At 38.9% G+C, this 15,713-nt stretch overlaps 1 protein-coding gene across 6 annotated transcripts in view; it reads right to left on the minus strand.

Moving 5' to 3' along the window:
- FRMPD1 (FERM and PDZ domain containing 1) overlaps positions 1-15,713 on the minus strand; it is a 90,220-nt gene that overhangs the window by 54,946 nt on the left and 19,561 nt on the right. For 2 of the 6 annotated variants that reach the window (XM_012463403.2, XM_012463407.2), the window contains exons 2-3: positions 11,732-11,774; positions 7,287-7,391 (exon numbers count right to left, since the gene is read on the minus strand). In XM_012463403.2, the coding sequence (XP_012318826.2) occupies positions 7,287-7,387 (101 nt within the window). In that variant the 5' untranslated portion in view covers positions 7,388-7,391; positions 11,732-11,774. Of the gene's footprint in view, positions 1-7,286; positions 7,392-11,731; positions 11,775-15,713 lie in introns of those variants that run through there. The other 4 variants (XM_012463404.2, XM_012463402.2, XM_021671512.2 and 1 more) reach the window with 3 other exon arrangements.

Raw genomic sequence — 15,713 nt, forward strand, 5'->3', positions numbered from 1 at the left:
CAAACTCCTCAACCATGCCCTCGTGGACCTGTGTCCTCAGGCTTCAGTCCCTAGCCAGCGGCCACCCACCACGCCCCTTCCCAGGCCTTCACTCCAGACTGTTCTTACCTACTACATCAGTTTTACCTCAGGGCCTCAGCTTACGCAACTGCCTCTGCAGAAAGTGTGAGGCCAAGTCAAGGTCCAGCCTAAAGGTGACATCTTCCTCCTCTGATTTCCTAGCCAGACATAAGTACTCTCATCTTGGAGCTCTGACTCTCTTTTATGGCTTTGAACACCCAAACCTTTATTTAAAGTTATCTGACTCCATATATTGTTATCCTTAATAGACTGTTCATTCCTTGGAAGGAGGAACCATATTTTATCCACCTCTATATTTCTCACGTTGTCAAGTGACGATCTTTGCTCACAGGAAGCATCAGTGCTTATTGGGCAAATAAATGAGCTAAATACTATACATACCTAAAATGGTACTGCTAATATAGTTATACCTCTAATATAATTAGCAAAAGGTAAAAATGCATATACAACCAGTAATTAACAGCAATTTGAATATAAGTAACACAGTTGCAAGTCTGTCATTTTCCTTTATGTTTGCTTAATTCGATATATAGCTCAACCCTATGACTATTGCCCTAATCAGAATTTATCTTCTCCATGTCTCAGAGCTCAGTAAGGATAATGACAATTGCTCAAGCCAGCATCCCAGAGTCATCCTTGACTTTCCCCCACTCTCACCCTTCAAATCAGTCACAACATGAAAAGATCTTAGAAAGGGTCCATTTCTTTCCATCTCCACAGCCACCATTCTGTTTCAGGCCCCCATCACCAGCCCTACTGACAGATTTCTATTGGGCTCCTAACTGGTCTCCTAGCTTTCCACTCTCATCTCTCCTGAATGATTCTCCAGCTAGCAGCCAGACTGGTTTCATAAATACAATCCTGTTCCACAATGTGTCTCCCCTGACTAAATGGCCTAATTCAAAATCCTGAATGTGGCTTAATACAGCTCCTGCCCATCACTCCAGCCTCCAGAACCAAGTCATTCATTATCTTTGATATTTTTATTCCAGCCAAACTAGTCTCCTCTAAGTTCCTGAAACACATTGGCCTTTGGACAAGCTCTTCCCTCTGTCTAGAATAACTCACCTGCCTCCAACACACACACACACACACACACACACACACACACACACACACACGATTTCCCCAACATATCCAATCATGCTCTCAACTCCTACTCAGTCTTCTGATTTTGGTGGAATATCTCCTACTAAATGCACCTACAGACCAGTGTAAAGTCTCTTGTCCTCTCTGGACTAGTTTGTGTAGCAAGAACCACCTATTTCTTGTCCCATGTGCTGAACTCAGTACCAGCCATAGAGTAGGGCTTAATAATTGTTTGGAAAACAAAAGAAAGAACAAATCTTACTACAGGGTTTCAACAGAATCCATTTTGAGGCTTTTCAAACGGGCAGGCTCAGTTAGCTTCCATTTGGAAGAGTGCGGTCCTCCACAAGGGTGGACAAAGACACTACACTGTGTTGACTAATCCCTGGACAGTGCCGGTGGCTTTGGCCCAAAATCTGGATTTGACATTTTCCCCAAAGGCCATGTTCTAGCTTTTGTTTGGAAAGGGATTAACCTAAGTACATGACCAAACTGTGGCCTCTCCTCACAGAGAACATTTAATATTGACAGTAAGTTAAAGGAAATGATCTCTGCAACAAAATTTCCTCCTCTGAAGCATCTTATAAATATCAAACTAAGCACCTTTCTCAAAACATATTTCTGCTGCCTTTGTAATAGTTTCAAACTATAAATGTGAGGTCATTTTTGTGACCTTACACTGGAAGAACAGAAGGCCTACAGTTACACTAATGAAATTCCTGCTAAATAACTGGATATACCCTAAGGTAGAATCCAGAAAAAAACATGTTACGTTTATTGTGAAAACAGTTTCATGTAGACAAATTCTACATTTCATAGCTCATAAGTTTGTACTGAGCTGGTTAATAACACTGAAAAGGAGAACTACCAGATGGATACTGATTGCACTTCAAATATTCTCTGGTTTTTTATCTGCTCTTTGGTATTTTGGAAAATATATTTTACCTCTCTCCTGTAATGACAAAGAATCCACCTCCGAGTTCCAGCAGGATGTGAAGAAACAATTTTGAATCTATGTTTAAACACTTTATTATGTTCAGCTTGAGTGATTTTAAAAGCTAAATCTGGAATAAACTGGATTTCATAATGTAAAGACTATTCAAAGAAAGCAGAAATAGAGGCAGCAGTCTGTACCAGAAAGAAATGTAGCATGTAGTCACAATCACAGGAATGTGCTTGTGGCTGTAACAATTTCTAGGGGGCCATTCACTGTGGATATTGTGAAGGTAGTACTCCTACAGTTGAAAGGAGAAATTCTTCCATTATTACTTTAAAAACAGAGTTCAGGAAATAACAGTCCAGGAGCCTTCCAGACTATTCTCAAAGCTTTCTACTTTTGCCTATGGGTCAAAATGCAATAAAATAAATTGGTGTCTGAGGCTGGGCGCAGTGGCTCATGCCTATAATCCCAGCACTTTGGGAGGTCAGGGCACACAGATCATGAGGTCAGGAGATCAAGACCCTCCTGGCCAACTTGGTGAAACCCTGTCTTTACTAAAATACAAAAAATTAGCTGGGTGTGGTGGCACGCACCTGTAATCTCAGCTATTCGGGAGGCTGAGGCACGAGAATCAGTTGAACCTGTGGGGTGGAAGTTGCAGTGAGCCAAGATTACCCCACTGCACTGCAACCTGAGCAACAGAGCAAGACCCTGACTAAAAAAAAAAAAAAGACAGAGAGACAGAGTGAATTCAGTAAATCTCATGCTTATTTGTTTTAATAGTATAATAAAATGTTTCTAAAGTTAATATGATGGAATAGTGGGTAACAGTAAAAACACTGAAAATGAAGAGTGATAAAAGTTCAGTTTAGTAGGTAATGAGGCTGGTCAAGGTGGCTCACGCCTGTAATCTCAGCACTTTGGGAGGCTGAGGCCAGTGGATCACTTGAGGTCAGGAGTTTGAGACCAACTTGGCCAACATGATGAAACACTGCGTCTACTAAAAATACAAAAATTATCCAGGTGCTAATTTAAATTTTATGGGAAAAAAATACCAATGGCAAGTAAAGCAAGTACAACTGGCTGAAATGACAGAGTTTTTAAAAGTCAGAAAAAAAACAGAATTGCTAAAATATTCATGTAAAATTATGTGACTGCAGATGCATATCTATATTTCCTCTTTCTGCACTACAGAAGACATTTCAATACACTTCCTTGATTTCTTGCCCCAGCTACCAGGAAATTCAGGGCTAATGTTAGTATTCAAATGCTAAATCCTTAGTCTGATTGGTTTGCAACCTATTTATAACATTTCTTATTTTAATTTTCCCACATGTTTTAAAACTGTAATCATGAAAAATTCCTTTTAGAAGAAGGAGGGATGGACATTTTAAATATATTTCAATGAATAATACAGTCCTACTATGAAAGTCCTTAATCAGTAAAAATGTATTGAGCGTTTGTTACATACTATGCACTCTGTTAGGGCAGAAACAAAAGTCAGGGTCCCTGGTCTCATCTATGACAGGAAGTTTGGGGGAGAAAAGCGATATGACAGCAGAGGTGATAATGAACAAGTAAATAAATCTATACATCGTTATAAAGTGTGATGAATGGGCAAGTAGCCTGGAGGAAACAAGCAGGAGAATGTACTCCATGTGTCTTAGGTGGTCAGGAAAGGCCTCCTAAAGAAGGTGATGTTTAAATGTAACCTGATAGAGAAAGACCTGCCATAAAAAGAGGAAGTAAAAGAACTTTCCAGGCCAACTGAACAGCAAGTGCAAAATCCCTGAGATAGGAAAAAGCTTGATGAGTTCTAGGTATTGAAAAGAAGCAAAACAATGGAGAATGGTGAGCAAGGGAGCAAGGGGAACAAGGTGAGGTTGGACAGCTGGGCTGGGGACAGACTGTGAAGAGACTTGTAGGTCATGGCAAAATGGTAGGTGAGTCATTGAATGGTTTAGGGTGGGGTAGAGCTGGGGGCTAACATGGGATAGGAACATTTTACATTTTGAAAAGTCCATGATAGCTGCAAAGCGTAGAATCAGCTGGAACAGAGAAAAAGCAAGTGAGTGATCCTAGCAGGGCTCCCAGGGACAGAGAGGTGGACAGTTCTGAAGGCAAACTGACAGGAGCTGCTGATGGAGTGGATTCAAGGGATTCAAGGAGTCAGGATGATGCTCAGGTTTCTTGACTAAGGTTGTAGGTGGTACCATTTAGTCTATTCCTGGGAAATGAAATTATTTACTCCACACTTAGCTTTTTCAGTTATTGATCATTTTCAAGCAATCTGAGGACATCCAGGATTAGAGATGAGAAGAAATTCACACACAGTACATGTGATTTATCCTAGAAACATGGAAATTATGTCTTCCATGGGCACTGACAGGAAACCTTTCTCTTTGTTCTTCTCTTTCTCAAGCATTTGGAAAGTAAAACTCCCTAGACACATGGGAAGATGTTTAATATCACTAACCATCAGGGAAATGCAGATAAAAACCACAATGAGATACCACTCCACACCCACTAGGATGGCTACAATAAAAGAGATAACAGCAAGTGTTGGCAAATATGTAGAGGTACTGGAACACTCATATACTGCTGGTGGAAAGGTGGAATGGTATGGCCACTCTGGGAAACCGCCTGGCAGTTCCTCAAAAGACTAAACATAGAGTTACTATGTGACCCAACTATTCCACTCCTAAGTATATACTCAGGAGAACTGAAAATATGTTTAAACAAAAACTTTTACACAAATGTTCATAGCACCATTATTCATAATGGTCCAAAAGTAGAAACAACTCAAATATTCATATCACATACATATCTATCTACCTATCTAATCTTATTTGGCTTTATATATCAACCCAAATGTTTATGTTAAATCAACTGATGAATGAACAAAGAAAATATTCCATAATGGAATATTATTCGACAATAAAAAAAAATGAAATACTGATCCACACTATGACATGTCATACTGATCCATGTCAGTATGATAAGCAAAAGAAGAACACATTATGCTAAGCAAAAAAATACATTATGCTAAGCAAAAGAACACATACTGTATAATTCCATTTATGTGAAATATCCAGGATAGGCAAATCTATAGAAAGTAGCATGGTGGCATGTGCCTGCAGTCCCAGCTATGTGGGAAGCTGAGGAATGAGAATTGCTTGAACCTGGGAGGCAGAGGCTGCAGGGAGCTGAGATCACACCGCCGCACTCCACCCTGTGTGACAGGGTGAGACTCTGTCCCAAAAAAGAAAAAAAGAAAGTAAATTAGTGATTACCTGGGAGTGGCAGAGGGGAGAACGGGAAGTGACAGCTAAGGGGCACAGGGTTTCTTTTTATAGTATTGAAAATGTTCTAAAATTAGATTGTGGTGATGGTTGCATAATTCTGTATATATACAAATATATGCTAAAAATCAGTGAATTGTACACTTTAAATGTGCAAATTTTATGGTCATATATCTCAAAAAAGATGTGGAAAAAAAACTTACTAGAGGTCAACGATACCTTTCATTTATAGTCTGTGAGAAACCAGGATGTTAAGAGGGTTCCAAGGCAACGTCAAGTTAAACAGCTCTCTTTTTCTGAGGGACTTCTTGGAGCCTTTAATGTGTATTATGTACATAATGTGTATAATAAATCACCAAGTGGTGAGAGGCAGAAGTAGAATATAGGATGCATCATTTCCCAAACATATATGGCCACAGAATCTCTTTTAATGGAGCAGCATCACAAAGGACTAGGTTCTGCAGACCCCAGCATGGGAAACAATGTGCTTAGCAGTTTTGCCATTCATTCATCAAGCACTACCAGACCAGCTACAACAATCCTGCAAGACAATCACTTTTGGGCCATAGAGATAAGGCCAATACTTTCCCTGACCTCACAGAAGGCAGGCCTAGAAGAAAGAAAATGAATGGGCTCGAATAAGTTGAATGCACCAGGGGTAGCACAATGCCAATGCTACAAATAAAATACTATGGGGTCCCACAGGAGAAATTCATCCTGATTCTAGACTGAGGAACACTTCATGGAAGACCCAGCACTTCAGCCAGGCCTTAAGCTGCGGGGGGTTCTGGCCACATGGAGATGGGAGGAAGGGATCTGGCACAGGAGCCCAGGTCCAAGGGGTGAAGGAGAAGACAGGGTGCTCATAATAGAACAATGAGTAGTTCCCTTCAGCTGAAGCACATTGTGAAAGAAGCAGAGTAGTAAGACACATCGCTGGAAAGGATTGAGGCTTGAAATGTCAGACCAAAAATGTTTAAGTTTCCTCCTATAATAAATGGGGACCCATCTAAGCTTTCTGAGCATGAAGTAAGAGTGGTCCTAAACAAGTCAGTCTTTGAGCCTTAGGTGTTTCATCTGTAAAATGGGGCTAATTCTACCAGTCCCATCTTATCTGACCTCAGTGTGTGAGGATCAGAGAACTTGGCCACAGAGCAGTGGAGCCCTGAGCAAAGTTTATGACTCAGCAGCAAAACAGCTGTTTCCAGTTCCTTAGGAGGAATGTGTGTCTCAGAAACACCTGACATGTAATATTTCATCTCTGTGGCAGGGCCAGATGGGAAATCTGAGCAAAAATGAACGCTTCGAAACAGACCATATTTTAAACTTCTCCTGTAGCCATGAAATCAGATCTGTATTTGATTTCATTTTCTTTGGTTCAGAATGAAATAGGGACCGCAAGGAAGGAACAGCTGCTGGAAACGAAGACACAGGAAGAATATAAACAGCAGATTGCCTGACTTTCATGTCAAGTACTAAGACAAGGGGTGTGTGTGTGACATAGAGAGAGAGAGCAAAAGAGTGTATGTATGAATGTATGCTCCAGAGAGTATATATGCATGTGTGTATGAGTATGTATGAGTGTATTTCTGTGTGTATAAGTCTGTGTGTGAGTGTGTTTATAAATGTTGTAAATGTGTGTGTGAGCTGGGGTAAGTGTGTTTGTGTGTGTGTAGGTACATGTTGGGAGTAAGGTATAGGGAAAAGCACTCCAGCAAAATTACTGACCTGTTTACACTGCTCCCACCTGATGGTGTAAGAACAAAGCAAGCCGAAGACAACGATCCCAAGGTGCTGCCAGGACTGGCACAAGCTCCTCCCCTGGGACACCAAACCTTTATAGATGGAAATCTCTGCAAACCCAGGAGCCTTACCGGCCTGAGCTGTCCCGGGAGCGCCGAAGCCATCTTGCCACCATTTGTTCTATTCTATGCGCTTTCCGAGTCTGGAATAAACTGGTCTCCAGCTCTTCCATCTACCTAAAAGGAAGAAGAGTGTTCTTAAGATGCTAACCAAAATATTATCAAGAGGATTTTCACAAATCAGTATGATGCTTTCTGTATTTGCCCATTGTAAGACATGCTGATCGAATAACTCATGTTCCCCTTTTGCCTAAAATCAACATAAACAGGTGTTCAGTGTCCGCAGGGTGAACATCTTTAGCAATGCTCAACCTTGCAGCAAACAAGACTGGGTTTGTATCTTACATAGTTAAACATAAAGATGAGAGTAAAACTGATAATGTTTCTCAAACTTTGTGACTGTGACACACAGGAAGAGACTCGTTACCATGTGACACTGTCCTTCCCTCTCCCAACTGTGTGTGTAACCCTGGACAATGTGGTTCAGTTTTGCCTGCCTCAGGACCTGCATGGACATGGAAATGTTCTTCATCATATTGTGCAGATTCTTCTGAGTGCTGCTGCTTTTGTTCCATCTTTTATATTTAATTTTTGAATAAGTATTTCACTTATATAATTCAACACCAGCTTATAAAAAAGATATACAGTGATTGTATTATGTGCTTAAAAATTTAAGAGGGTAGATCTCAAGTTAAGTGTTCTTTATCACAATAAAAAATATGTAGACAGTGAAAAGTCTGTCTTATACCCTTCCTTGTTCCCACCCATCCAGTTCCCATCCCCATATGTAATCACTGCTCTTGTTCTCCATTTGTCCTTTCAGAGTTTCTTATTTTTTCTTTTGGAGAATGGAATCTTCCTCTGTTACGCAGGCTGGAGTGCAGTGGCACGATCTCAGCTCACTGCAACCTCCACCTCCCGGTTCAAGTGATTCTCCTCCTCAGCCTCCCCAGTAGCTGGGATTACAGGCACATGCCTCTGTACCTGGCTAATTTTTGTATTTTCAGTAGTGACAGGGTTTCACCATGTTGGCCAGGCTGATCTTGAACTCCTGACCTCAAGTGATCTGCCCAGGTTGGCCTCCCAAAGTGCTGGGATTTTAGAAATGAGCCACTGCACCCAGCCTATCTTATTCTTTTAAAAAAAATTATCTTAGAACACTTTTAGATGTATAAAAAGGTTGCAAAGATAATACAAGTTTCCCATATCCCTTCATTCAGCTTTCCCTATTATTAACATTTTACATAATTATTGTACCTTTGTAAAAATTAAGACATTAACATTGGTACAATATTGTTAACCAAACTATAGATGGTGTTCCAGTTTTACCAGTTTTTCACTAATGTGCTTTTTCTGTACCATGATCCAATCTAGGATACAATGTTGCATTTAGCCAGCTTTGTTAATTTTCTCCCAATGCCATTTCAACTGCTCTAGAGCAGCGGTCCCCAACCTTTTTGGCACTAGGGATCAGTTTTGCAGAAGACAATTTTTCCACAGATGGTGGGGGAATGGGATGAAACTGGCATCATCCCAAATCATCAGGTGTCAGATTCTCATAAGGAGCATGCAACCTAGATCCCTCCCTTGTGCAGTTCACAGTAGGGTTCGTGCTCCTATGAGACTCAAATGTGCTGCTGATCTGACAGGAGGCGGAGCTCAGGCGGTAATGCTCACTCCTGCTGTGGGTCCCAGTTACCAACAGGCTGTGGATCAGTACTGGTCCATGGCCCGGAAATTGGAGACCCCTGCTCTAGAGCATAAAAAAGGAAAGATTCCTAAATCTTTTTAAGGAGCCAGTAAAACATTGATACCAATTCTGACCAAAACAATATAATAAGATACAAATACAACTTCCCTTATGAAAATAAAAGTAAATATACTACATAAAATATTAGCACAGAGAATCCAGCAGCAATCAACAGCGGAATCATGGGATCTATACCAGGGATACAAGGAAAGAAAACGAACCAGGTTGTAAAAATGAAAACATCCTAAGTGATCACTTTGAAAACCCAGAGACACACTTTTCAGGCAAATGGAAGCCAAATACGAATTAATGGGTAAAAAGGCTAACATGAACATAGGCTGTAATCAAAAATAAATTCCATTTAGATCAATGGATATTCAGTCTAGCTTTACTCTACAACGGGGATGTGAGACCTGAATACTGTCTTCTGTTCTAGGCATCTCACTTTTTAAAAAATATAAAAAGAATAATGGAAAGTAGATTTCTGATTTAAAATAGGGTGAACTGAGACAAGGTCTTAACTTCTTCCTAAATCCTATAAATCACAATAAAGGAATAAAAAACATATAAACCAATAGGATAATGAATACAGAAGAGAAGACAATAGATGACATGTCAATAATGTTTGGAAGAAAGTGTTTGGAAGAGAGTTAACTGAGTTTTCAGAACAAAGGAAACAGAAATCTATGTGCCTTCAGAGGGGAATTCTGATGAAAAATGAGCTGATGGTTAGGTGTGGTAGCTCAGGCCTATAATCTCAGCACTTTGGGAGGCTGAGGTGGGCAGATTACTTGAGTCCAGGAGTTTAAGACCAGCCTGGGTGACGTGACAAAACCCTACCTCTGCAAAAAATACAAAAATTAGCCAGGCATGGTGCCACAAGCCTGTAGTCCCAGCTAATTGGGAGGCTGAGGTAGGAGGATTGCTTGAGTCTGGGAGATGGAGGTAGCAATAAGCTGAGATCATATCACTGCACTCCAGCCTGGGCAACAGGGTGAGACCTTATCTCAAGAAATGGAATGGAAAGTTCGGAAGAGAGCAAAGGGAAGGAGAAGGGAGGGGGGAGGGGGAGGGGGAGGGAAAGAAGAGCTGATTTGCCCAGTGGCTCAGGAATTAGAGGGAGTAAGTATAGGAGAAAGCAGGGATAAGCATAAGGCTGAAAATATGGAAATACCCACCTAGACAACTATCTCTTTCCCATCCTGCTGAAGACAAGAGGCTTATTTTCTGGAGAAAATGAACAAGATAAGCTTGGGGAGACTAGGCACAACAGATGGTGCAGGAATGAAAACAGAAGGAGTAAGTAAAACTCTTCTAACTAAATGACAAGACCACTAGCCCCTTCCTTTGCCCAATTCTCTGAATACTATCAGCAAGTACTTTATATCCTGCTATGGTTTGAAGATTTGAATGTGACCCTGAAGTTCATGCGTTGAACAGGGTTGAGAAGTGGAACCTACAAGAGGTGACTAGGTCATGAAGGCTGTGCCCTCATGAATGGATTAGTGCCATTACTGTGGGAATGAGTTCCTGATAACTTTGATCCCTTTCCACACTCTCTTGTGCACTCTTTTGCCCTTCCACCTACTTCCATGGGATGATACAGTAAGAAGGCCCTTACCAGATGCCAGCACCTCAATATTGGACTTTCCAGCCTCCAGAACTGGGAGAAATAAATTTCTTTTCTTTATAAATTACCCAATCTGTGATATTATTTTATAGCAACACAAAACAGACTAAGACATGTCCCAAGCAAAAGATTAGAGGATCCTTCTCTGGAGGACTGAATAGCATCATAAAAATACCTTCAGATATTGACATTTTCAGGATCCTCCGCAAGGAAAAGTTAACTTGCTGCCAGATCACCTTGCATTAAAATGTTTTAATCAATGAGCCAGACCCATCATACAAAGTTTCCAATTATTTGTTTTACTGCTTTACTCTTATGAATATTTAAAGAAAGCATCCATTATAAAAAAAATAGACCAAAACAAACAGAAAAGTTCATAAGAACAGAGACAATGTAGAAAACAGGAGAAAAAAATTTCAATCTACAACTTAAATCTTCAAAAAGATAAAGTATTATGTTCATGAAACAAGAAGAGGATTTTTTTTAAAAAAAGGAACTATCAGAGAATAAGAATGAACACTTGGAAATTAAAAATAAGACAGCTAAAATAAAAAATTCAATTATTAATAAAAACAGAAAAATACAGTCAATGAAAGACTATAGGAAGAGTAAAGTCAAAGACAGAGAAAACATAAAAGACTATAAATGTGTAGTATCCATCCAGGAAGTGTAATATTCATCTAATACAAGTTCCAGAAGTAGAAAATACAGGAAATGGAGGTAAGAAAATTGCCAAATAATTCAATAAAAATTTCCCGAAGAACTTAACATTTCAGATTAAGAATATGTACTAATTGTCCCCCCTAGTGAATGAAAAAAGACCCACATCAAGTTATAACATTGTAAAATTTCAGAAAATATCTTCTAAACTTTCAGAGAGAGAAAAAAAGATCACATACAAACAAATGAAATTAAAAATGGCATTAAACTTCTCAGTAATAACAATGGAAGCTGGGAGCCATTCAAGTTCTCAAATTTTTAAAGGAAAACCATTCTCAATCAAGAATTCTGTACCCTGTCAAACTACCAATCAAGTACAAAAGAAATTTTCAGATGTTCAGGTCTCTAAAAATTTACCTTTTCATATATCCTTTTCAGGATGCTGATAGAGGATGTGCTCCTGCAAAACAATGAAGTAAAGAAAAAAAGAAATGAGACCCAGGATATTATGGATGGAACATAGATAAGAGGATAAAGAAACATCCTAGATGACTGTGAAGGGATGCATTAAGGTAACACCTGTATAAAAGACCTAGAGAGCAACTGTTGTGATGCGTGAAGACAGAGGTCTTAGGAAAAAGAAATAGAAATGGGTAAGTTTTTTGACATGTTTGATGTAGAAAATTTCACTGAGAGGCTGTTGGAGGGTGTGGGAGAATTAGCAATAAGTACAGGAAAAACTAAACAGAACAAAAACAGAGGGAATTATGAAATCCAAGGAAAATAAAAATTTGTATAAGAAAATAAAATTATAGTTCACTACTTGGCTCAGCAATGAACAATATTTACATTGTCATGATAATGTAAACACTGAAAAATGGTTTCTCAAGAACAGTGATATAAGGATATTGGAACAATATGGTGAACGGAAGCAAATGTAGTAGCCTAAGAACTAAATCCTCATTTATCATAAAAATTAGATAAACTTCAAAATCAATAAATTAGAAAATAAGAATGCATATTTCTAGTCTTTGAAATATGCAGGAAAATACCAGAGGAAATGGCTAGAAGAGCTGAAAGAGTTTCTAAGAAAAGAAATTAAAGGGTGAGGAGGTGTGGGGCAGGAAATGTTGTATAAGCCCTTAATACTATCTTATTAAATGATTTTTAATGATTTTCAACTTAGTTTTAAAAATTGAAGAATATATGCTTCTAGTAACATACACAGAAAAATATAATGAAATAAAACACTTATAATCCTACCTCCCAATTAGCAGCTTAATTTTTCATTGTTTCATGCTTACATATCTATATGTTTCTTAATTAAAATGAGATATCACACCTTCCCACTTATGATTTCATAAACATCATTCCATGTTAATATTTAAGCATTTACACCATCATTTAAAATTGTTATATCATATTATTTTCTCTAATCATATCATAATTTATTTAATAAATCTATCATTGGACATTTGTGTTGTTTCCAGTTTTTTACTATTATGAAAGCTTTACAATAAAAATCTTTATTCATGGCAAATGGCTACTTCCCAGGTATTTTGGGGGGGATAAATTCCTAGAAGTGAAATTACTGGACATAAACATATGTTCACTTTTAAGAATTTGGATGTATATTGTCAAACTGCCTCCAAGAAGTTATCAATTTGCACTCCTGCCAGGACAGAGCTTTTGAATAGTATCACTTAAAAAAATTGGCCATGGCCAGGTACGGTGGCTCACGCCTGTAATCCCAGCACTTTGGGAGGCCAAGGCAGGTGGATCATGAGGTCAGGAGTTTGAGACCAGCCTGGCCAAGATGGTGAAACCCCATCTCTACTGAAAATACAAAAATTAACTGGGCATAGTGGCGTACGCCTATAATTCCAGCTACTCAGGGGGCTGAGGCAGAAGAATCGCTTGAACCTGTGAGGTGGAGACTGCAGTGAGCTGAGATCGTGTCACCATACTCCAGCCTGGGTGACAGAACAAGACTCTGTCTCAAAAAAAAAAGAAAAAAAAAGAAAAAAAAAATTGCCTGTAGGATGAAAATTATTGACTTAAAGGTTTATATTTTGAAAAACACAGAAGACAAAAGTAAATTATCCTCCATATTCTTATAAAAACTAGACAGTATTGGCTGGGGGCGGTGGCTCACACCTGTAATTCCAGGGCTTTGGGAGGCTAAGGCAGGTGGATCACCTGAGGTCAGGACTTTGATACCAGCCTGACCAACATGGCGAAACCCTGTCTGTATTAAAAATACAAAAATTAGCTGGGTGTGGTGGCGCATGCCTGCAATCCCAGCTACTCAGGAGGCTGAGGCAGGAGAATCGCTTGAGCCTAGTGGAGGTTGCGGTGAGCTGACCTCGCACCATTGCACTCCAGCCTGGGTGACAAGAGCAAAACTCTGTCTCAAAACAAACAAACAAAAAACCTAGACATTATCATTTTAAAAAATATTTGCTCATGGGATGGAAAGTAGCATTCAATTATTGGTTTAAATATATATTTACATATAATTAAATATACATTTATCAACAGAAAATGTACATACTTATATATATTTCCTTATATATGTATATACTTATATATGTTTTTGTATAAATATATACAAAAACATATTTATTGTATATATAGGAAAATATTTTAAAAATTAAATATCACACATAAATCCATAACATTGAAAATTATACAAAATAAGCATACTACTTCAAGTACTCAACCCATTCCCCTAGAGGTTAACATAGTTAACAATTTGGTATGTATTCATACCAACTGTCCTGAATTAGTAGAGACCTATATCATGTATATTAACACATCTTTTCTACAAAAATAGGATGCTATACTCAGTAGTCTGTACTTTGTATTTTTTAACCTGCATATATATCCTGTACATCTTTCCAGATCAGAACTCATTACAGCTCTGATTGGAAGTTATTTGATTACTAACACAGCTCAAAATGTTTCATGTGCTTTTGGCCACTTATATTTATTTCTTATTACTTTACTGTTTCTGATTTTTTCTTATTTTTCTGCTGGAATGTTTGCCTTCTTGTCACCAATTTGTAAAAGCTCTTTTATAATAAGGATTATTTAATGTTCCTTTGCCAAGGACACAAAATCACATCATATTTCTTTGAAAAATATGATTACCATGGAGGATCAAGAATGTAGGTTATAGTGTCCTGACAATTCAGAGACTAAACACAGAAGACAGAAGAATAAACATCTTGCAAAACCCAGGGGATCTTGTTTTCAAAAATCAACTGCTGCAGTCAGGCCCTCTCTAGGATCAAGTCCATTGGAAATTCTAGGATATTGATATTAACTTGGTCTGTCTTATGTCTGAGCATCAGACTTTCCTATGGGGTCTAGGAAAGGAGATTCAAAAGCAAGTCATAAAAACACATTGAAAAATCAAAGAATATTTATTAAATAAAAACTTGGGGTTGGCCCACACGATCATGGTTCACAAAGAGCCCAAGGGCCACCATTTGGAAGACACATATTCCACAGGATTCTGGGATTTAGAGACAGGATTAATGGGGAAATGCCACAGAGTGGGGGACTCTAGCTCAGACTAAGGCAAGAAATTCGTGTTCTTTGTGATCCAAGCTTGGAATGAGTTTCCTCAAGAATTGTTACGATCTTGGATACTGAAGGTATTCCAGGAGAGGCTGCATAAACTGCATGGATATCACAGAAGGGACATAACAATGGCGCACAGGTACATATCCATGGAATACATGGAGCAAATGACTTCTACAGTTCCGCCCATTCATGCAATTTGAAGTCTCCACTAGATCTAGGAGCCAGGCAAGATGGTATCTGTTGTAGTCTGTCTTGAAATTCAAAGCCCCACATTAACCAGAGTAGTTGGAAATCCTGAAGTAAGCACAGCACTGGAAGATGCACAATGTCTGACCTCTACATTTTGATAGTTTCCACATGACTGCAGAGTTGTCAGGGATCTCCAACATATCCATAGAACTGAAGACTATCAAGCCTTTCCATTTCTCTTGAAAGTCTTCAAACTATAGTGGTTACTTTTTAAGAAACTGCTGCCAAATACAATTTAGCTAACTGGTTTCTATAAACAGACATGGTTCTAATTAAGAGAATTAATTTGTGTTATATATCTGGACTGTGGGTAGGCATGTACCTTCATCCAGGGATCCCCAAAGACTAAACAAATGGCTACATCAACCAAGCCATTAAAAGTCCTCCCTGACTCAGCAAGGTCTGAGCAGGAGAGTTTAAAGTCGAGAGAATGACCTGCTAATGGTTTTAATGTTAGCCTCCAGATTGCTGGGCTAATGGAAGGAAATAAATGTCCATATAATCCAAAACGTTTGAATCTTCTCTACAGTCCCACTGCCAAGAAGTCATCTGGCTCTTA

This window comes from Aotus nancymaae, unplaced genomic scaffold (assembly GCF_030222135.1).
Source record: "Aotus nancymaae isolate 86718 unplaced genomic scaffold, 86718_ANA_hifiasm-v0.15.2.pri h1tg000003l, whole genome shotgun sequence".
NCBI classification, from domain to species: Eukaryota; Metazoa; Chordata; class Mammalia; order Primates; family Aotidae; genus Aotus; species Aotus nancymaae.